At 42.3% G+C, this 21585-nt stretch overlaps 1 protein-coding gene and 1 non-coding gene across 2 annotated transcripts in view; both read left to right on the top strand.

Moving 5' to 3' along the window:
- Positions 1-12330, top strand: part of WDR88 (WD repeat domain 88) — a 43302-nt gene extending 30972 nt beyond the window's left edge. Inside the window, exons 10-13 of the mRNA XM_060083143.1 lie at positions 7500-7592; positions 9549-9708; positions 11306-11544; positions 12028-12330. Of these exons, the coding sequence (XP_059939126.1) occupies positions 7500-7592; positions 9549-9708; positions 11306-11544; positions 12028-12330 (795 nt within the window). The remainder of the gene's footprint in view (positions 1-7499; positions 7593-9548; positions 9709-11305; positions 11545-12027) is intronic.
- Positions 11789-11862, top strand: TRNAT-AGU (transfer RNA threonine (anticodon AGU)). The gene has a single exon. It is a non-coding gene; the product is annotated as a tRNA-Thr (tRNA).
- Positions 12331-21585: the final 9255 nt, after the last annotated feature.

The raw sequence follows: 21585 nt of genomic DNA, 5'->3' as shown, positions 1-21585 counted from the left end.
GACTGGTAAGTGATGGAGCCAACAGGGGGCCTTGGAGGGAAAGGGGTCAGCTTGTGGGCAAGCAGACAACCCCAAGGTTCCAGGTGGGTCTTCCCTCGCTACTCACTGCATCCTGGGATTCCCGTGCCACTGGCACATGACAGACAGCCCAGGATATCCTGAGGGCTGTCCTTCATGTGTGAGCACCAGAGAAGTGGGGTCCCACCTTGTCCTCCAACCTTTGTTAGAGCCATCTCATTCTCTAGGCTGGGGGTTTCTAGGTGTGTAAAAATGTGGGCAAGACTCTGCCTGCCATGATCACCTTCTTAGAGAGCCAATGCAGGATACCGTCACACCTGACCAAAAAACCCCCATAATATTATAATACATAATAAAAATTATATGCCAATGTGTTGTTACTTTAGCATAAAAAATATGAAAAATATTGTCAATTATATCTCAGTAAAGCTGGAAAAAAGTAAAAATACAAGACAAAGTATCAAAAATGAGTGTTTATTTGAAATTATGTCTTATTTACTTTTCTGTTACATAAATGCTATTATTTAAACAAAACAACAACAGAACTAGTCAATAACAGTGATTAGTAGTAACTGATAGTAGGATAATTAAGCAAATATGGTTAAGAACAATATATTTTATAATGTTTCTGTGTTTTGATATAGCAATTTACTTTGACTTTATAAAAAACTTTGTTGGTTATTTAAATTTTATAAGCTATATTATTATATATGTATTAATATTATGTATCTTAATATTTATGTATTAAGATACATAAATGTAAGACTTAAAAAATTGAATATAAATACAATAAGATTGGTTAAACAGACACTTTATGTATTTATTTTTAACAGCTTCATGAGATATAATCGACATGTAACATTGTGTAAGTTTAAGGTGTACAAGGTGTTTATTTGATACACTTATATATTGCAAAATACTTACCACCATAGCCTTAGCCAACACCTCTACCGTATCATATAATGAGCATTTCTTTTTTGTGGTGAGAACATTTAAGATCTACTCTCTTAGCAAATTTCAAGTGTATTATACAGGATTAATAACTATAATCACCATGCTGTACATTAGATCCCCAGAACTTCTTAATCTTATAATTGGAATTTGTACCCTTTGACCCAATATCTCCCCATTTCTCTCAGCCCCTAGCCTCTGGTAACCACCACTCTATTCTCTGTTTTTATGAGCTTGTTTTTTTTTAGATTCCACATGTAAGTGAGATCATACAGTATTTGTCTTTTTCTGTCTGACTTATTTCACTTAGCATAATACTCTCAAGGTTCATTCTTGTTGTCACAAATGGCAGGATTTCCTTCTGTCTCATGGCTGAATAACATCCCATTGCATATATATACCACATCTGCTTTATCCATTCATCCACTTATGGATATTTAGGTTGTTTCCATACCTTGGTTATTGTGAGTAATGCTGCAGTGAACATGAGGGTGCAGATATCTCTTTGAGATCCTGCGTTTATTTCTTCTGGATATACACCCAGAACTGGGATTCCAGGATCATATGATAGCTCTGTTTCCAATTTTTTGAGGTACCTCCAATACTGTTTCCCACAGTGGCTGTACCAACTTACATTGCTACCTACAGTTCACAATGGTTCCCTTCTCTCCACGTTCTTGTCAACACTTATCTCTTGTCTTTTTGATGATAGCCATTCTAACAGTGAGGTGATATTTTACTGTGGGTTTGATTTGCATTTTCTTAATGATTAGTGATGTTGAGCACATTTTCATGTACCTGTTGGTCATCTGTATGTCTTTTTTGGAAAAATGTTTATTCACTTCCTCTGTCTTTTGTTGTTGTCGGTATTGAATTCTATGAGTTCTTTATATATTTTGGATATCTGACCCTTATCAGATATATGATTTACAAATATTTTCTCTTTATGGTTTCAGGTCTTATGTTTAAATCTTTAATCCATATGAGTTAACTTTTTGTGAGCTGTATAAGATGGGGATCCAATTTCATTCTTCTCTATATGGTTATCCAGTTTTCCCAGCACCACTTATTGAAGAGACTTGCCTTTGCCTGTTGAGTATTATTGGCTCCTTTGTCAAATTAGTTCACTGTAGGGACTTTCCTAGTGGTCTAGTGGCTAAGACTCTGTGCTCCCCATGCAGGGGACCTGGGTTTGATCCCTGGTCAGGGAACTAGATCCCACATGCTGCAACTAAGAAGTTCGCATGCCTCCCGCATGCCGCAGTGAAGATCCCGTATGCCGGCACAGCCAAATGATAGAAAAAAACATTAGTTCAGTGTATATGTGAGGGTTTATTTCTGGGCTCTCTATTTTTATGCTAGTACCATATTGTTTTGACTACTATAACTTTGTAGTATAGTTTGAAATCAGGACGTGTGATGCCTCCAGGCTTTGTTCTTCTTTCTCATGATTGCTTTGGCTATTTGGGGTGTTTTGTAAGTTCACACAAATTTTAGGATTGTTTTTCAATTTCTGTGAAGAATGCCATTGAGATTTTGATAGGGATTATCCATAGATGGCTTTGGGTAGTATGGATATGTTAACAATATTAATTCTTCTGATCTATAAACATAGAAAGATATCCTATATTCATGGCCAGGAAGACTTAACGTTGTTAAGATGTCATCACTACCGAAAATGATCTACAGATTCAACACAATCCCTATCAAAATACCAATAAAATACCAATAGCCTTTTTCACAGAAATGGAAAAGTTGATCCTCAAGTTCATATGGAATTGCAAGGGGCCTGAATAGCCAAAACAATCTTGAACAAGAAGAATAAAGTTAGAGAACTCACACTTCCCAATGAAACACTACAAATATATAATAATGAAAACTGGACAATATAGATCAGTGCAGTAGAATAGAAAGCCTGGAAATAAACCCTCACATATGTGATCAATTGAGTTTCAACAAGTGTGCCACGATCATTCAATGGGGAAAGGACAGTCTTTTAAATAATTGGTGCTGGGAAAACTGGATATCCACATGCAAAAGAGTGAAATTGGACCCTTACCTTATACTCTATACAAACATTAATTCAAAGTGGATGAAAGACCCAAACTTAAGAGCTAAAACTATAAAACTCTTAGAAGAAAACATTGGGGAAAATCTTCATGACTTTGTCATAGATATGACAACAAAAGCACAGGCAACAACAACAACAGCAAGATAAATTGGGCTTCATCAAAATTAAGAACGTTTGCACATCAAAGGATACTACCAAGAAAGTGAAAAGGCAACCTACTGAATGGGAGAAAACATTTGCTAATCAATTATCTTATAAGGGGGTAATAATAAAATACATAAAGAGCTCCTAACACTCAACAACAAAAAAAACCAAACAACCTGATTCAAAAATGGGCAAAGGACTTAAATAGATATTTCTTCAAAGAAGATATACAAGTAGCCAATAAACACATGGAAATATGCTCAATATCATTAGTTCTTAGGGAAATGCAATTCAAAACCACAGTGAGATACAACTTCACACCTACTAGGAGGGCTATAATAAAAAAGGAAAGTAACAAGTGTTGACAAGGATATGGAGAAACTGGAACACTTGTACATTGCTGATGGGAACGTAAAATGGTATAACTGTTGTGGAAAACAGTTTGGCAGTTTCTCAAAAGGTTAAACATAGAACTACTGTATGACCCAGCGATTCCACTTTTGGGTACATACCCAAACTAATTGAAAGCATCTCTAGGAGATGCTTGTGCACTCATGTTCATGGCAGCATTATTTACAATAACTAAAAGGCAGGAGTAATCCAAGTGTCTGCTGACAGATGAATGGATAAACACAATGTGGTATATCCATACAATGGAATATTATTCGACCATAAAAAGGGAGGGCATTCTGACACATGCTACAGCATGGTTGAACCTTGAGGAAATTATGCTGAGTGAAATAAGCCAGTCACAAAAGGACAAGTACTGTGTGATTCAACTTATATGAGGTACCTAGAGTAGTCAAATTCATAGAGACCGAAAGCACAATGGTGGTTACCAAGAGCTGGGGGAAGGGGAGATGAGGAGTTATTGTTTAAAGGGTATGTAGTGTTTTTGGGGGAATGATCAAAAGTTTCAGTTATAGATAATGGTGATGATGACACAACATTGTGAGTGTATTTAATGTCATTGAATTATACTTACAAATGGTTAAAATGATAAATATTGTTAAGTATATTTTACCACATTAAAAAATCCAATAACGACATGTTTCTTTCTGTCCCATAATACAGTAGGAGATTTTTACTTTTATGTTTCCCAATAATATTTCTCTGAACTACCTTCAGCCTTTAGGACATCCTTCTTTTCTTTTATGTAGTAGTAAGACTAAATGCTGTCAAATGTAAAATTCATGATGACTTGCAGCTCTGCTCTTAGCAGCCCACATTTCATTGATTCCTGGTGTCAGCCCAATGTTATGACATCAAAGTAAATACCCTCTCAACAAAAGCTGTTGAGCATGGAATACTTAGGATTTTACTTATAGCAACAGCAAACTTTTAGATTTGTAGGAATTATTTTCCAGCTCTCCAAAAATATCCAAATATACGAAGTCTGAAAGCTTGTTTTAGTAGAACAGGTATTTGTCAGTCAGGTTCTTTGCCATGATAAACTCATCATATAGGCTCTCCATTGTGTAAAATGTCCATTATTTTAAACACTCTCAAGTATTACATTTGCTGTCATCGTAAGTCAAATCTCTCTTTCTCAGGGAAATGGTTTTAAAGCACAGAGGTAATTTGAATTTCTGATAATGAAGTTGGATTTCAAATAAGTTACAGTTTTAGTTAAGAAATTGAGAATGTCCTGTTTAACTTGGCTGTCCTTCTCTGGTAATTTTTTAAAAAGTACTGAAGCTGTCTTATTTCCAAAAAATGAAAATTTTTTTCAATTTTTGGTTATGTGTGCAGCTTGCGGGATCTTAGTTCCCCGACCAGGGATTGAACCCAGGCCATGGCAGTGAAAGCACCAAGTCCTAACCACGGGACTGCCAGGGAACTCCCAAATCATTTTTTCACTGTATGAGTTTTTGTAACAACCTACAGTTCAGGTGAGGTCACTTCATCCTTTTTTAATGCTTGTTGTGGCCTCTTTAAAGATGATCAAACAGTTTTGGGAAACAGTATATAACTGTGTTATTGTAATTCCTTTCTCTGTTCTCATTTTTAATGTATTTCAAAATTATAGGACATTCTTCTTGTCCCACACTTAAAAAATATGATTTTATGGCAGGCCAAGATTTTAACATCTTCTCTAAGGCCAGCAATGATAATAGCCATCTTGTAGACATAATATTTTGGGAAGATAATCTTCTTCCATTTCTATAAAGTCATCATTTTTATTAAGTGCTTCTGCACATTTTGAGGAAGGTGAAAACTGACTAAAAACTTTTATTAGGAAAGACCCAACACCACAGGTAAGCAAATCACACTCCTTTTTAGGATGGGCAGGCCATTTAGCAGGTAAGATATTTTCATTTACTTTGATAAGAAGTTAATGGACTGAACGGAATTTGCCAAAATTCACATTTGCACTGTCTGCTGAATATGTAGATAGATGAGCAGCATCTAGTCTGTATTTGCATAACATGTCAACATGCTTTTGTTTTATGTTGTCTGCAGTTTCATTAAAAACTTCACAGAAATCAAGAAGATGATTTGAAACTCTATCTTTTGAATCAAAGTATCTAAGAGCTAGGGGGAACTTTGTTGTTGTCCATCATGATTGGACAACTCACTTGACAGACTGTAGAAAGTATGATTGTTGATAAAATCTGACAGCTCTGCACTGTAAGGGCCAACGTACATGTCACCAGACTTTCTCCTGTTGTTCTTCCACAGGATATTTAGTTGCAACTGCCAAATCAGGAAATGTAACATTACTTACTGTGTTCGTTTTTTAATATTATTATTACTGCTATAGTAAATCACCAGAGACTTCACTGCTTAACATACATTTAACATCTTACAGTTCTGTAAGATAGAAGTATCACAAGTTCTTATTGGGATAAAGTCAATGTGTCAGTAGGACTTCCCTTCTGGAGGCTCTAAGGAATAATCCACTTCCTTGCCTTTCCAGCTTCTAGAAGCCACCCATATTCCCTGGCTTGTGGTCCCTTCTTCCATCTTCAGAGCCAGCAACACTGTATCTCCCTCTGCCTTTCTTCCAATGTTACTGATTCCTCTGACTAAAACTTCCACCTTTCAGGACCTTTGTGGTTACGGCTAATACAGAATCATCTCCCTATTTTAAGATCATCTGATTAGCACCCTTAATTCCATCTACAACCTTAATTCCCCATTGTCATATAATCTAACATATTCCCAGGTTCTGGGGATTAGGATGTAGATGTCTTTGTTGGGGGGGCATTATTTTGCTGACCACATTCAGTTTCATAAGACTAATCAAAGGAATGCTGAGATAATGGATTTGAGTGGTATTCCCAAATTAATTCAGTGACCACTATTTTCTAAGGAGCATAGATGTCTTTTTTAAAAATTGATTTTAGTTTTTTTTTTTTTTTTTTTTTTTTTTTACTGTACGCGGGCCTCTCACTGCTGTGGCCTCTCCCGTTGCGGAGCACAGGCTCCGGACACACAGGCTCCGCGGCCATGGCTCGCGGGCCCAGCCGCTCCGCGGCATGTGGGATCTTCCGGGATCGGGGCACGAACCCGTGTCCCCTGCATCGGCAGGCGGACTCTCAACCACTGCGCCACCAGGGAAGCCCTGATTTTAGTTTTTGAGAGCAGTTTTAGGTTTACATAAAAATTGAACAGATCATACAGAGGGTTATATATAACCTCACCCTCCAGTTGCTACTTGCATCAAGTGTGGTGTATTTATCACAACTGATGAACTAATATTGATATATAATTATTAATTAAAGTCCATGGTTTAAGTTTCACTCTTTATGTTGTGTGGGTTTTGCCAAATGCATGTCACGTATCCACCATCACAGTATCATACAGAGCAATTTCACTGTCCTAAAAACTCCTTGTGCTGCATCCCTCCCCTTCTTCCCCAGAGCCCCTGGCGACCACTGACCTTTTTACTGGCTCCATATTTCTGCCTTTCCCATAACGTTATATAGTTGGAATCATACAGTATGTAGCCTTTTCAGACTGGCTCCTTTCACTTAGAAATTTGTATTTAAGGCTCCTCAATGTCCTTTTTGTGGCTTAACAGCTCATTTCTTTTTTTTTTTAAATCACTGAATAATATTCTATCACAATAATGTACCACGGTTTGTTTATTCTCTTATTCAGGGACATCTTGGTTGCTTCCAGTTTGGGGGACATGGGACTTGCTAAGGCTGGGATGGTGCTCGAGAAACTGGGACAGTTGGTCGCCCTAACTGTCCCTCTGCAGGTCGAAGTTGTCCACGTGTAACCTAGATGCCATGCCCCTCCCTGGGTCATCCAAGCCTAACGAGCCCGTTTTGTGACTGCTGGTTTGCTGTTTAACTTGTTTTAGGATAAGACCATGAGACTATGGAATATTGAAGAAATTGACCAAATTCCTTTGGTAATCGAGTATAAAAAGGCCCGGGGCTTAAAGCTGAAACAGGTTGGTATTGGGTAAAATGAAGCCAAAAGAAGGCTTTCATTAGTTCTCCCTACAAATTTATTCTTTGAACAAACTGGGCAACTGGGGATAAAACTATGAACAAACAGATTGACATTTTTGCCCTGAGGGAGCTTACATTTCTAAAAGGGGAGACAAACAATGAATAAAGAAATTAGAAAAATACATAGTAAGTCACATGATGATAAGTAATTTGGAGGAAAATAACATAGGAAAGGGAAACGGGAGTGCTGGCAGTTGCAGCATTCTAAAGGGTGGTCAGGATAGGTCTCATTGAGAAGGTGACATTTGTTCAAAGACTTGAAGGTAGTGAGGGGGTGAGCTGTGCAGCTCTTTTAGGGAAAGAACATCCCAGCAAAGGGAACAGCCCATGTGGAGACCCTGAGGCAGGAGTGAGCCTGGTGCTGAGGACTGGAGTGAGCAGGGTGGGTGGGAGGAGATGAGGCTGGAGGGAGTCCTGGAGGGAGGCTGGCACACAGCTGGACCCCGTGTGGGCCTCCTACGCTCCTGCAGCAGAACCCCGGCCAGGTCCCCAGTGCCCCGTTTCCCATGGATGGGGCTCAGGTCCCAATTCTCCAGTGGGTGATCATGGTGGGTACATCTTCTGCTTCACCAGGTATAGCCAGGGCTGGCCCTGGGCAGTGGAGGCCAGTCCCTGCTGGGGCCTCGCAGTGCAGGCACCTGGCTGCCACCTCAAGAGGCTGAGGAGTCCCTGCTGGGCCCTTGTGAATCCTGGAGCTCCCTAGGCCTGTCTCCACTCAGAAGGCCTGGCTGGGAGCCACTGCTTCTGGAGATGGCTAATTGGAGAATGGCACCGGGGGGCAGGGAGGTAAGGGGTGGGACCCAGGAGGAACCCCGTCTTTGTGGCCAGCTGGTCCTCATGGCCTTTGTGGCCATGTCGGCCCTTAGGCCCTGGAAGCTGACTGGGTACAGAGCAGTGCTTGTGTCCTCCACCTGCCACCTGGGGAGGGACCCAGGAGCTGCTTCCTCTGAGCCCTGCTGTTCTGGGCTTGGGTCGTGGGAAATGATGCTGTAGAATAAGGCAGGTAAGGGATTGAATTTCTTTCTTGCAAAAGAAAGAAAGAAAGAAACCTACCTGAAGCTGTGGCAAAGATGAGCTCGCTGCATTTGACTTGCTCTGATTCAATACGAGAAACTTCAGAGGCCACACTTCCCAGAAGACCTGCCCTGGGTGGGGTTGGCCCCATCTCTCCTGCAGGCTTTGGTGCCCTGGAGCGGGCAAGAGTGGCAAAGCACAGGGGATTGGAGAGCCAGGGCAGGGGCTTGCCGCCTGCCGGCTCGTCTCAGGGGGACCGTGCTTTGGTGGGAGCCCTGAGAGACCTCTGCCCATGGCCTGAGAGCCCACCCCCTGGTGTTGCTCACTTGTTGGTGGGAAAATGTTGCAAGTGAGCTGTGCCGCTGTATCCACTGTCCTCTGGGTGCTTCGGCTCAAAGACAGAGGAGGATGCTCAGCACCATCATCATCTAGAAAAAAACTCCTGCTTTGTTCAGAAGTCTTGCCTACTTGATTCTCAAAAGTTAGGTGTCCCCAGGATGTCAGGGAGTTAGGATAGCCCCTCGGCCCTGTACTTTTGCTCCACACAGAACAGAGGGTGAGGTTAGACACCCACCCCAAATCCTCAGCACTGTCAAGTGGCTCTCCACTCCTCCCGGCCACCCTGGGACCCCACAGCAGGGGACATGAGCTGGAAGCACCTGCATAGCTTTTGAGAGGGAAAAGAGCAGGAAGCCTGTGCTTTTCCCCTCTCAGTGGCCTGCAGTTTCTACCCTTGTACACTTAGAGCCCCAGAGAGGGGAGGCAGCTCTTGCTTTGGCCCCGCCCAAGGCAGTTGGATCGGGGGGGAGAATTCTAACTGCATGCTTGGATCTCCTCTGATCAGCACCTCCTTTCTACTCTTTTAAAATATTTCATGTCAGTGTGAAGAATGTGACAGGCCTTTCTCCATCTACGAAAGTGACATCTTTTCTGAAGCAATCACCAAATGTGTGTTCTGCCGGATCGATGCAAAAGACTTGTCAACAGAGGCCTCACCATCACCAGAAGGGGAGGTCTCACCGTCAAGGGAGTGCAGCCTGGGTGAGGATGGCTGATGGCCACTGGAGCCTTTGGGTGATTGAGCACAGGCCACCTGTCATATAGGTTTCGGGGCTCTGCACAGGCCTTTCTCTGGGGCCCCTTCCCAGCGGGTGGGTCTGTCAGGCTGGGGCAGGGGCCACGCTCTGGCTGGGCTTCCACCACTGTACCACCTCCTCAGCTCCACAGCCCCTTGGGGATCCCTCTGTCTTTAGTTTACATGCAGAATAAATATAGATTCTTTTGGAAAACAATTGTGCATGTGAATTCTAGAAACATCTTTGTTCTTTCTAAATTCTATGTCCTGGTGTCCATCCTGTCTCATTTTTGGAACACACTCTGGTCTCTGGATTTGCCCTGTAATGCAGCAGCAGCCTCTGAGGAAGTGTTTGTTGAATGAAGAGGAAGCTGTGTAGCTCCATCTGTGGAGGGGACTGTACCATGGCACTGTGGGTGCCGCCCTGGCTAATGCTCCCAAATGGTCACTGCTCAGAGCAGAGGAAGGTCTGGTTAGGCAAGTGGGTGGTGGGCATTTCCTTCACAGAACACTTCTTGCTCTCCACCCCAGTTTCTTTACTTTCCAGAATGCCCATGCATGTGTACAGCCTCCTTCCTGCTTCCACACGTACAGTGTAATCAATTACTTCACAAAGAGCAAGGTATCAGTTAAACGTGAAGGGCTCCCTTTTCCATTTGATATGGCTTACAGGATTTCCGTCAGATATCATTAGTATGCCCCTTGGTCCTTTTAAAAAAACTTAGTTGCAGGACTGATTTATTTAGTGTTAATTGATTGGCATCCCATAATTCTGCCCATGAGCACCATAACCTGGTAGTCATTGCTTGGGCAGGTCCTGTGCTTGGTGCTACCCTCCTTAGTCACAACCAGGATGACTGCCCAGCTTCAGCAGGCTGTTCAGTATTTATCCATTAATTTACAAGAATGATGCATGAACATGGCAAAACTCCACTGCATCAGCCTCCCAGCAATTGGGCTCTTTTTGGAAGAGAAGTCTTATCCCTTCTCTGGCTCATGAAGACATACATAGATGTATTCTTCCTCACTGCTGTGGAGGATGTCTGGCCTGCATCCACTGTCCCCAGGGATGGGCAGTTAGGTTGCTTCTCGTTTTTTGCTATTACAAACAATGCTGGAGTGAACCTTCTTGTGTACATACTTTTGCAGAGACCTACATTTCTGTGGATAAGGCTCTCCCACTGGAGAAATCGCTGGATCAATGGATTAGCGGTTTTGGTTTTGTTGCTGCTCAAAGGCACTCTAAAAAGTGTTGTGACAAAGTGGCTGATGTGTCTGAGTGAGGAGCCCCAGAGGGGCAGGTGAGACGCCTGAGTGGGGAGGGCTTTGCCTTCCTCTGGCAGCGGAAACCTCCCACGTATGGTGTTGATGCTCTAAGGCCAGCGGCCTGGGCCCCTTTAAGCTCTTGATCGTTCAGTGCCTGCTCAGGGTCTCCTCAGTGCCCCCGGACGCTCCCCGTGCTCAGGGTCCGCGGAAGAGGCCCAACTGAAGCTATGGGTCTGGTTTCCACCGGCGGGCGGATGAACCCCCAGAGCTGACGGCGCCGGAGACCCCGGTGGTCAGCGTGCGGCCGAGGAGGGCAACCGGCCTCCCAGGCTGAGGGCGCCAGTGTGATGGGTCCGACGCGTGGTCACTGCAGGACCACGGCCGGGTTGAGCCCTGATCCAACGCTGGGTAGCCGGCAGCCCGGCCGCGCTAGCGGGCCCTGGATCTCCGGACCGGGCCGGGGCTTGGCCTCGCCGGACAGCTTGCGTCAGTTCTGGAGGGCCAAAGACCAGATCTTGAGCGAGCATTCCCCAAAGGTGGGCCACCCTGGCTCCACGCCGGAGGCGGACACTGCAACACTGGGAAGACTAGCCGGCCTGGGCCCGCCCACTGCTCACTGCCCGAGCTTCCGGCTTCCGAGTACAACTCTTCGGTCTAAGTCGCCTGTGACGAGGACCTTACACAGCGCATGCGTCAGCCACCGACAAAACTTGTGCGCGTGCACACAGCCTATACAGTAAATGGTGATGAGGAACAGACTCTCGCGGTGGTTGTGCGGGCGGCGCCGTGGCTTAGTTGGTTAAAGCGCCTGTCTAGTAAACAGGAGATCCTGGGTTCGAATCCCAGCGGTGCCTCAACCGAGCGTCCCGGCTCTCTTTTTACCCACGTCCTCTTTTGCTCTGCGCCTCTATCCAGTTCCTCCTCGCTTTGAGGGTGTGAGGGGGAGCCTAAGAGCCAATTTAATTCCCCCCTGCCCGCGGCGGTGTGGGGCGCTGGACCTCCTCGGAGTCAGCCCCTAGCGTTTCCTTGAGCTGCGGGGCATCCTTGACTCGGCCTCCGGAGCAGAGGGGACGTCCCCTGGAGGCGGCGCGGGACTCCCCGCGTGCCGTGGGAACACTCCTGGGGTTAGAGATGCCCCGCAGGGCGAGCAACCTGCCCAGGTTCCGCCGCCGCTGCGTTGGGAGGCCGAGCCCAGGCACTTCTCCGTCGATTTCTTCTGGAAGCGGCCGACTGGACCTGACACCTCTCACATAGGCTTGCTGACTTACTCCCCTCTCTCCAGCCACGCGATCCGGATCATCATTCCCCAGACTGAAGACTGAGGCTTGCAGAGGTCGTGAGGCCCAAAGTCACGGGCGCCTGGGAGAGCGGAGGATTGAACCCGGCCAGCGTGACCCTCAGGCTGATGAAAGAATGAAATTTCCAGGGAGGGAAGCTGGAAATTTGGGACTCCCTGTGCCAAATTTAGAGCCGGCTTCTCCAGAGGGCCCGGTGTGAGGCTGAACTCTAAGGCCCGGGGCTGCACAAGTAGACGGTTGTGGGTCCTGACCCAGAGAAATTACATCGGAGTCTCTGGGGGTGCAGTGAGGCATTGGAATTAAAAGTTACCCAGGAATTCTCATGTCAAACGAAACAAAATTCAAGTCAGATGCAACAGGACAGTCCCAACGAGCTGCAGAAATTGCAGTTATGGTATCAGCCTGTGTTCCCAATAGTCAGACCACCTGCCCCAGAAGCAGCTCCTTTCTCTCCTTCTCACACGGGTCTGAGTTTATTCTGTGTGTGTGTGTGTGTGTGTGTGTGTGTGTGTGTGTGTGTGTGTCCTCCCTCTTCTTTGGGGGTCAGTTCTTGCCCTTTGCAGCTTGGTTGTTTTTGATTGGCGTTGCACAGGAAAACCTGTAGGGATACTTTGAAGCTTTGCATTTCTGTTGGGAGCATCCTCCTAATCCAATTGGAGATGAGTTTTGTGGTAATAAGGTTGAGTCATTGTGGTGCTGGGGTTTTTTGTTTTTTTTTTCTGGCTCATCTTTACTGCTAGCCTGAGGTATTCCAGGTCAGTTTTGAGCGTTTACCTATTAGGTGGCTAAGGGGAGATGTTGGTTGTGGGGGTGAGTCTGGGTCTTAGGGAGGGTCAGCTGGAGAAAAGCATTTGTGGGTCACCAGTCTTGCGTGCAGCAGTTAACTCTGAAGGTGTTGCAGGGGTGAGCACTCCTGGGCAGTGAGCAAGCCAGAGAAGACAATTAGGCCCAGGGTTGAGTCCACCCCTCCTTCTTTTCTTTAAAAATGCCATGCTATTCCTGCTTAGGGCCTTTTTGCTTGCTGTGCCCTGTGCTTGGAATGCTGTTCCCTGCGCCTTTTGCAGAAATGGGTCTTTGTCATCTCCTGGCCTTTAGCAAGTGTATCACCTCTTTGGGAGGCCTCCCCTCACCATGCTCTGTCCAGGAGTCTCTGCCACCCCCCAGGCCAGCATCCAATAACCTCATCCTGCTTATTTCCTTTACAGCCTTTTCACAGTCTGAAATCATCTTGTCTATTGTCCATTTTCTCAAAGAGAATTAAGCTCCGAGAGATGGGGAGCCACATATGTCTATTTACCTAATGGTTATTGGAATATAATAGGCATTTGTGGACACATGACTTTTAAAAAATTGGTCACATTCTCTTGATTGGATTATGCATTTTGAGGGTTCTTTTTGACAGCTAGCTTGTCTTTTCAAATGCTGTAAGGCAGCAATTTACAAAACGTGGTTCATGGACCCCCAGGGGTCCCTAAGACTCTTTCAGGCAGTCAAATCTATTTTCAAAATTATACTGTTACATCGCTTATCACTGTGTTGACATTTGCACTGATGTGCTACAGCAGTCTGCTGGCACCTGAGCAGGAATCAAGGCAGTGGCGCCAGGGGGCCCTAGTTGTCATTATATTTATTCTTCACTACCACACTTCCATAGAAAAAAAAATTTCCCTTAAGAATGTGCTTATGAAACAGTAAGCATTATTAATTTTATTAAATGTTAACACAAGTACTTTTAATATTTTGTGTGAGGAAGTGGGCAGTAGGCAGAAAGCACTTCTGCTGAGTACCGAGGTACAGTGGTTGTTCTGAGAAAAAGTACTTGTGTGATTGCCAGCTGACAAGACCATGTTTTTCGTGGAACACCATTTCTACTTGAGAAGATAACTGACAGCCAAACTATGCTTATTCAAACTTGGGTATTTAATAGACATTTTCTTGAAAATGAATAAAGTGAACCTATGACTTCAAAGAAAACAACGGACAGTATTTGTTGCCAACAATAACATCTGAATTTCCAAGTGAAAACTAAAATTTTAGAAAGGTTTTATACACCATCATGAGTTTGACAGTTTTCCAATATTTAAAATTTTTCTGATGAGATTTGTGGTTATATTAATGAATATATACTTTTGACATTGTATAATGAGATATGTCAACATTTGGAAGATATGCGTAATTCAGTGAGCCAATATTTTCCAAATGACCGATGCATGATCCATTTAAAGAGGACAGTCTACCAGTGTATTTTAATGTAACAGAGTACGAAAAGTTCATTGGTATGGTTTCAGATTCCACAGTACCATTTACTCAGTTTTGGTGTAGTATAAAAGAAGAATATCCACAATTTTCTGGAAAAGGCTATTAAAATACTCCTCCCTTTTCCATCTATGGAAAGGACATATGAGGACATATTTTCTTCTACTTCAACCAAAATAACATATCACAACAGACTGAATACAGGAGTGAGTGGATATGACAATTTAGCTGCTTTCTGTTAAACCCAACATAAAAGAGATTTGCAAACTGTAAAACAGTGCCATCCTTCTCACTCAATTTTGTTTTATTTTGTAAATAGTTTCATAAAAAATGTGATTTAAGGGGCTTCCCTGGCGGCACAGTGTTTGAGAGTCCACCTGCCGATGCAGGGGACACGGGTTTGTGCCCCGGTCTGCGAAGATCCCACATGCTGCGGATAGGCTGGGCCCACGAGCCATGGCCGCTGAGCCTGCGCGTCCGGAGCCTGTGCTCCGCAACGGGAGAGGCCACAACAGTGAGAGGCCCGCATAGCGCAAAAACAAAACAAAACAAAAAAAATGTTATTTAACACGTAATGGGCTTATTATTGTTATGTTAAAATGAATTAATACATATTTTAAATTTTTCTCAGTTTTAATTTCTAATATCTCAAATATTGATAGATATTCCAAATAAACAAAAACTTATTTGGGATCCTCAATAATTTTTAAGAGTACAAAGAGATCTCAAGATAAACAATTGAGAACCACTGTTTTAATGCAAAAGCTTTTGGAGCCTTGAAAGGTTTTAAGAGAGGCAGAATAAGTGAGAGTGCTGGGGTGTGTGTGAGGGGTTGCAAGCATTCCCCTCAACCCATTGAATCCACTTCTTTGAATTATGGTGACTGTGGATTGGAATGTGGTGACAGCACCATTTTCACTGATTGATGACTCCTTTGATAGTGTTGAGTGAATTATCTTGATTAGATGACAAAATTATGATTTAAATAAAGTTTTGAAATCATACCAATACATCCTCCTGATGAAAGTTCAAATAAGAAATGTATAGACCAAAATAGGTGAGAAGCAATATAGTGTTATAGTTAACACAGACTCTGGAACCAGGCTGCTTTGCCATGTACTAGCTGTTAGCTGTGTGTATTTGTTACCAGTGATAAACTCTGGGCACATTTCTTATCTTCTCTGTGACTCAGTTTCTACACATGTAAAATGGAAAGTATAATAATAATTACCTCATTTGGTTGTCCTAAGGACTAAATGAGTTATTTCATAACTTATTTTCATGACCTTAGTTCACATAGAGAAAGTGCTTCATAAGGGTTTAATGTTAGGTCTTCAACTGATTGGATGAGGCCCACCCATGTTAGGGAGTAATATGCTTTACTCAGTTGATATGCTTTACTCAGTATTTACCCAGTAATTAACTTACTCAGTAATTACTCAGTAATATGCTTTACTCAGTCTACCAATTCGAATGTTAATTTCAGCCAGAAACACCCTCACAGACACACCCAGAATAATGTTTGATCAAACATCTAGCCACCCTGGTGACCCAGTCAAGTTGCCACATAAAATTATCCCCCCTAAAAAACCCATATCCCTTAATTATGAGCGTTCTAATTTCTCCACAGCCTTGACAACACTTATTTTTACCTTTTTATGGCCATCCTAGTAGGTTTGAAGTGGTATCTCACTGTGATTTTGATTTGCATTTTTCTAATGACTAATAATGTTGAGCATCTTTTCATGTGCTTGTTGGTCATTTGTATATCTTCTTTGGAGAAATGTCTATTCAGATCCTTTGCCCATTAAAGGATTAATGGGTTATTCGTCTTTCTATTATTGCACTGTAATTATTCTTTATATACGCTAGATACAAGTCCGTTATCAGATATATGATTTACAAGTATTTCGACCCATTCTGTGAGTTTTCACTTTCTTCATACTGTCATTTGAAGTTCAAAAATTTGTAATTTTGATCAAGTCTAATTTATGTTTTTTTTCCTTTTTTGCTTATGCTTTTGGTGTCTAAGATTGCATTGCTAAATCCAAGGTCATAAAATTTTAAATTACGTTTTTTTCTAAGGGTTTTAAATTTTTTGCTTTTACATTTGGGTCTCTGATTCATTTTGAGTTAATTTTGTATATCATGTGAAGTAAGGGTCTAACTTCATTATTTTGCATGTGGATATCCTGTTGTCTCAGCACCATTTATTGAAAATCAATTGACTTATAAATATGAGTGCTTATTTCTGGATTCTCAGTCCTATTCCATTGATCTATATGTCTGTCCTTTGTGAGTATCACACTGTTTTGATAACTGCAGCTTCGTAGTAAGTTTTGAAATTGGGAAGTTTGAGTCCTCCAACTTAATTCTTCTTCAAGATAGTTTTGGTTACTCTGGGTTGCTTGAATTTACATATGTATTTTAGAATGTTTGTCAATTTCTGCAAAGAAGCCAGCTGGGATTTTGATAGGGATTACTTTGGAGTCATAGATCATTTTGGGGAGTATTGCCACCTTAACAATAGTAAGTCTTCCAATCCATGAATATGTCATGTCTTTCCCTTTATTCAGGTCTTCTTTAATTTCTTTCAGCAATTTTTTTTCTTTTTAGTTTTCGGAGTATACATTTTGCACTTCTTCTGTTAAATTTGTTCCCAAGTATTTTCTTCTTTTTGATGTTATTGTAAATGGAATTGTTTTCTTAATTGCTTTTTCATATTGTTCATTGCAAATGTATAGAAATACAATTGGTTTTGTATCTTAATCTTATATCCTGAAACCTTGCTGAACTTGTTTATTAGTTCTAATACTTTTTTAGTGAGTTCCTTAGGACTTTTTATATACAAATCATGTATTCTGTGAATAGTTTTACTTCATTTTTCCATTCTGGATGTCTTTTATTTCATTTTTGTGTCTATTGCTTTGGCTAGATCCTCCAATACAGTTTTTTAAAAAAAATTATTTTATTTATTTATTTATTTTTGGCTATTTTGGGTCTTTGTTGCTGCACGTGGGCTTTCTCTAGTTGTGGCGAAGGGGGACTACTCTTCGTTATGGTTCGTGGGCTTCTCATTGTGGTGGCTTCTCTTGTCGGGGAGCATGGGCTCTAGGTGCATGGGATTCAGTAGTTGTGGCTTGCAGGCTCCAGAGCGCAGGCTCAGTAGTCGTGGTGCAAGGGCTTATTTGCTCTGTGGCATGTGGGATCTTCTCAGACCAGGGCTCAGAACCCGTGTCCCCTGCATTGGCAGGCAGATTCTTAACCACTGCACCACCAGGGAAGTCTCTCCAGTACAATACTGAATAGAAGTGGTGAGAGCACACATCCTTGTCTTTTTCTCATCTTAGGGGCAAAGCATCCAATCTTTCACCATTAAGTATGAGGTTAGCTGTGGATTTTTCATAGATGCCTTTTATGAGGCTGAAGAAGTTCCCTTCTATTCCTAGTTTGTTGAGTGTATTTATCATGAAATGGTGTTGGATTTTGTCAAATGCTTTTTCTGCATCTGTTGAGATAATTATGTGGTTTTTGTTTTTATTCTATTGATATGATATATTACATTAATTCATTTTCAGATGTTAAACCAACCTTGCATTCCTGGGATAAATCTCATGTACATGTGTTTTTAACATAAATGATCAACAAATTCATCTTGCAAGTCTTTCCAGGTGCATGCCCCTAAATTCTTTATATTCTCTTGTGTTCCTGGCTTGGCTGTGGCTGTTGCATGAATCAAAGGACCCCTCCCTTGTTGGTGGGCATTGTGGTGGTATGGGGTTTTCTCTGAATCTCACCACCATGGACAAATCTGGGATGTCACTCCCCTCACACCCAGGTTTCTTTGCACACATGAGTTTTTCTAAGACAACGTTGAGAAAGGATTGCTGATGGTAGTGTGGATAGGCCACACATTTTTCCCCTCTTCCAGCTGTTCTGGAAAACCTACTCCTCCATACCTGCCAGCCCTGGAGCCTGCCAATATCAGGGATAGTTTTGTAAAATGCCATCTCGTTGTTTTAACCCATATTTCCCATGCTTACAGGTGGAGTTGGGCATTCTTCTATGTTTATTGGCCATTTGCATTCCTTCTGTGAATTGCCTGTTCATGTCCTTTGCTCAGTATTACAGTTGTGTTGTTTGCTTTTCTTATTTGATTTGCAGGTGGAATTTACATTAGATAAGAATCCCTTGCCTTTTGTAGATGCAATCAATATTTATCTGTCAGTCTGTCATTTGCCTTTGAACTTTATTACAGAGTCTTTTGTCTTTTCATTTACATGTCCTCTTTCAAGTCCTTTGGTCAGTTTACACTGTTCCTAATCTAGGTCTTGTATTATTTCTTGCTGGGTTTATTTCTAGGTATGGTGAGTAGGATAATTTTCCTATTATTTTAAAATTCCTGTACTCCTGCTGTGTAGGAATGCCCTTGATATTTGGATGTGACTTTTTACAGTCTTTTTTTTTTTTAATATATTTATTTATTTATTTATTTATTTATTTTTGGCTGTGTTGGGTCTTCATTGCTGCACGTGGGCTTTCTCTAGTTGCGGCAACTGGGGCTACTCTTCATTGCGGTGCACAGGCTTCTCATTGCAGTGGCTTCTCTTTGTTGCAGAGCACAGGCTCTAGGCGAGCGGGCTTCAGTAGTTGTGGCACGTGGGCTTCAGTAGTTGTGGCTCTCAGGCTTTACAGCGCAGGCTCAGTAGTTGTGGCGCACGGGCTTATTTGCTCCATGGCATGTGGGATCTTCCTGGACCAGGGCTTGAACCCGTGTGCCCTGCATTGGCAGGCGGATTCTTAAGCACTGCACCACAGGGAAACCACTGGATGTGGCTTTTTAAAGCAGCCCTCTTGCCTGAACTGACTCTCTTACAGTTTGCTTATAGTCCCTTCAATATTTTGTTAGATTTTTGGGCAGATTCTGGGTTGTGCAAATAGGGATAATGAATGATAAATTTAATCTTAAGGGGAAAAAAAAGATAACTTACAAACCAAAAAGAGATATCTGTAATACATATGAGTAACAAAATAATTTTTGGCAGAGGAAGGGCCCAGTGGGGTTAGCAGAACAGTAGAAATTATGTCATCTTATCAGAATTTGAAAAGCCAGGTTATCAACCATCCAAGTATTTATCCAAGAAAAATTAGTATTTAGCAAGAGAAATTAAAACAATATCCATAAGAAGACTTGCACACAAATGTTCACAGATGCTCTAAGTACAATAGCAAAAACTGGGACCAGCCCAGCTGTCTGTCACAGGAGATAAACTGCGGCATATCCAGGCCACGGACTTCTACAGAGTAACCAAAAGGAATGGACTTCTGATACTTACATCCATGTGTATGAAATCTCACATTGGGCAGAGTAAAACAGTACAGAATTTATGATTCTATTTACATAAAACTTGAGAAAGTGCCAATTAATCATAGGGACAGTAGATTAATGGTTGCCTATATGGTGGAGGGATTGAGAAGGGGCACCAAAAACTTTTTGGGGTGATGGCAGTGCTCTTTATCTTGGTAGGGGTATGTAGTTATCAAAACATTTATTTATTTATTGTGGCAGTCTTTGAAAAAATTTTATTGAAGTATAGTTGATTCACAATGTTGTGTTTAATTTCTGTTATACAGCAAAGTGACTCTGTTATACATATATATGTTCTTTTTTTTTTTTTTTTTTTGCGGTACGCGGGCCTCTCACTGTTGTGGCTTCTCCCGTTGTGGAGCACAGGCTCCGGACGCGCAGTCTCAGCGGCCATGGCTCACGGGCCCAGCCGCTCCGTGGCATGTGGGATCTTCCCGGACCGGGGCATGAACCCGTGTCCCCTGCATCGGCAGGCGAACTCTCAACCACTGCACCACCAGGGAAGCCCCATATATATATATTCTTTTTCATTATGGTTTATCACAGGATATTGAACAGTTCTCTGTGCTATACAGTAGGACCTTGTTGTTTATCCATCCTATGTATAATAGTTTGCATCTGCTAATCCTAAACTCCCAATCCTTCCCTCCCCCAGGCAACCGCAAGTCTGTTCTCTATGTCTGAGAGTCTGTTTTGTTTCACAGGTATGTTCATTTGTGTTGTATTTTAGATTCCACATATAAGTGATATCATATGGTATTTGTCTTTTCTTTCTGATTTACTTTGCTTAGTATCTCTAGGTCCATCCATGTTGCTGCAATGGCATTATTTCATTCTTTTTAATGGCTGAGTACATTCCATGGTATGTGTATATGTATGTATGTATATATATATATATATATATATATATATATATATATATATATATATATATATACCGCATCTTCTTTATCCATTCATCTGTTGATGAACATTTAGGTTGCTTCCATGTGTTGGCTAATGTAATTAGTGCTGCTCTGAACCCAGGAGTACGTGTATCTTTTTGAATTATAGTTTTGTCTGGGTATACGCAGGAGTGGGATTGCTGGATCCTATGGCAACTCGAGTTTTTTGAGGAATTTCCATACTGTTCTCCATAGTGGCTGCACTAATTTACATTCCCACCAAGAGTGTAAGAGGGTTCCCTTTTCTGGGTGTGGCAAGTTTTGAGGGTTACCTCTAGGGAGTCAAGAAGTAAAGCCTGGTGCTTAGTAAGGCGGCCCCCAGTTAGCCAGTGGTGGCCTTTGATCTCTAGGATACCTTGGAACTTGATGGGGGGAGGGTGTCTGGACTTCCAGTGACTGTCCAAAGGTAAGCTTGTTAGGTTCTTCCACTAATAAAGTGGTGGCAGCTACTGCCCAAAGGCAGCCAGGCCAACCTCAGGCCACAGAATCTAGTTGTTTGGAAAAATAACATAACTTCTGTATTAGGACTCCCAGAGCTGTCCCCTGCTTTTCAGCCATGTACAAAATGAATGGCTTTTTAAAATCGGGGAGACCCAGAGCAGGAGCATTAGCGAGGGCCTGTTTGATACTATTAAAAGCCTTTTCCTGTTCCCCAGTCCAAAGTAATGGTTCTGTATCTGGGCTTTTAGTGGTTTCGTATAGGGGCTTAGC

The sequence above is a fragment of the Mesoplodon densirostris genome, chromosome 19 (genome assembly GCF_025265405.1).
Source record: "Mesoplodon densirostris isolate mMesDen1 chromosome 19, mMesDen1 primary haplotype, whole genome shotgun sequence".
Classification (NCBI taxonomy): domain Eukaryota; kingdom Metazoa; phylum Chordata; class Mammalia; order Artiodactyla; family Ziphiidae; genus Mesoplodon; species Mesoplodon densirostris.
This window is presented reverse-complemented; position numbering and strand designations above follow the sequence as displayed.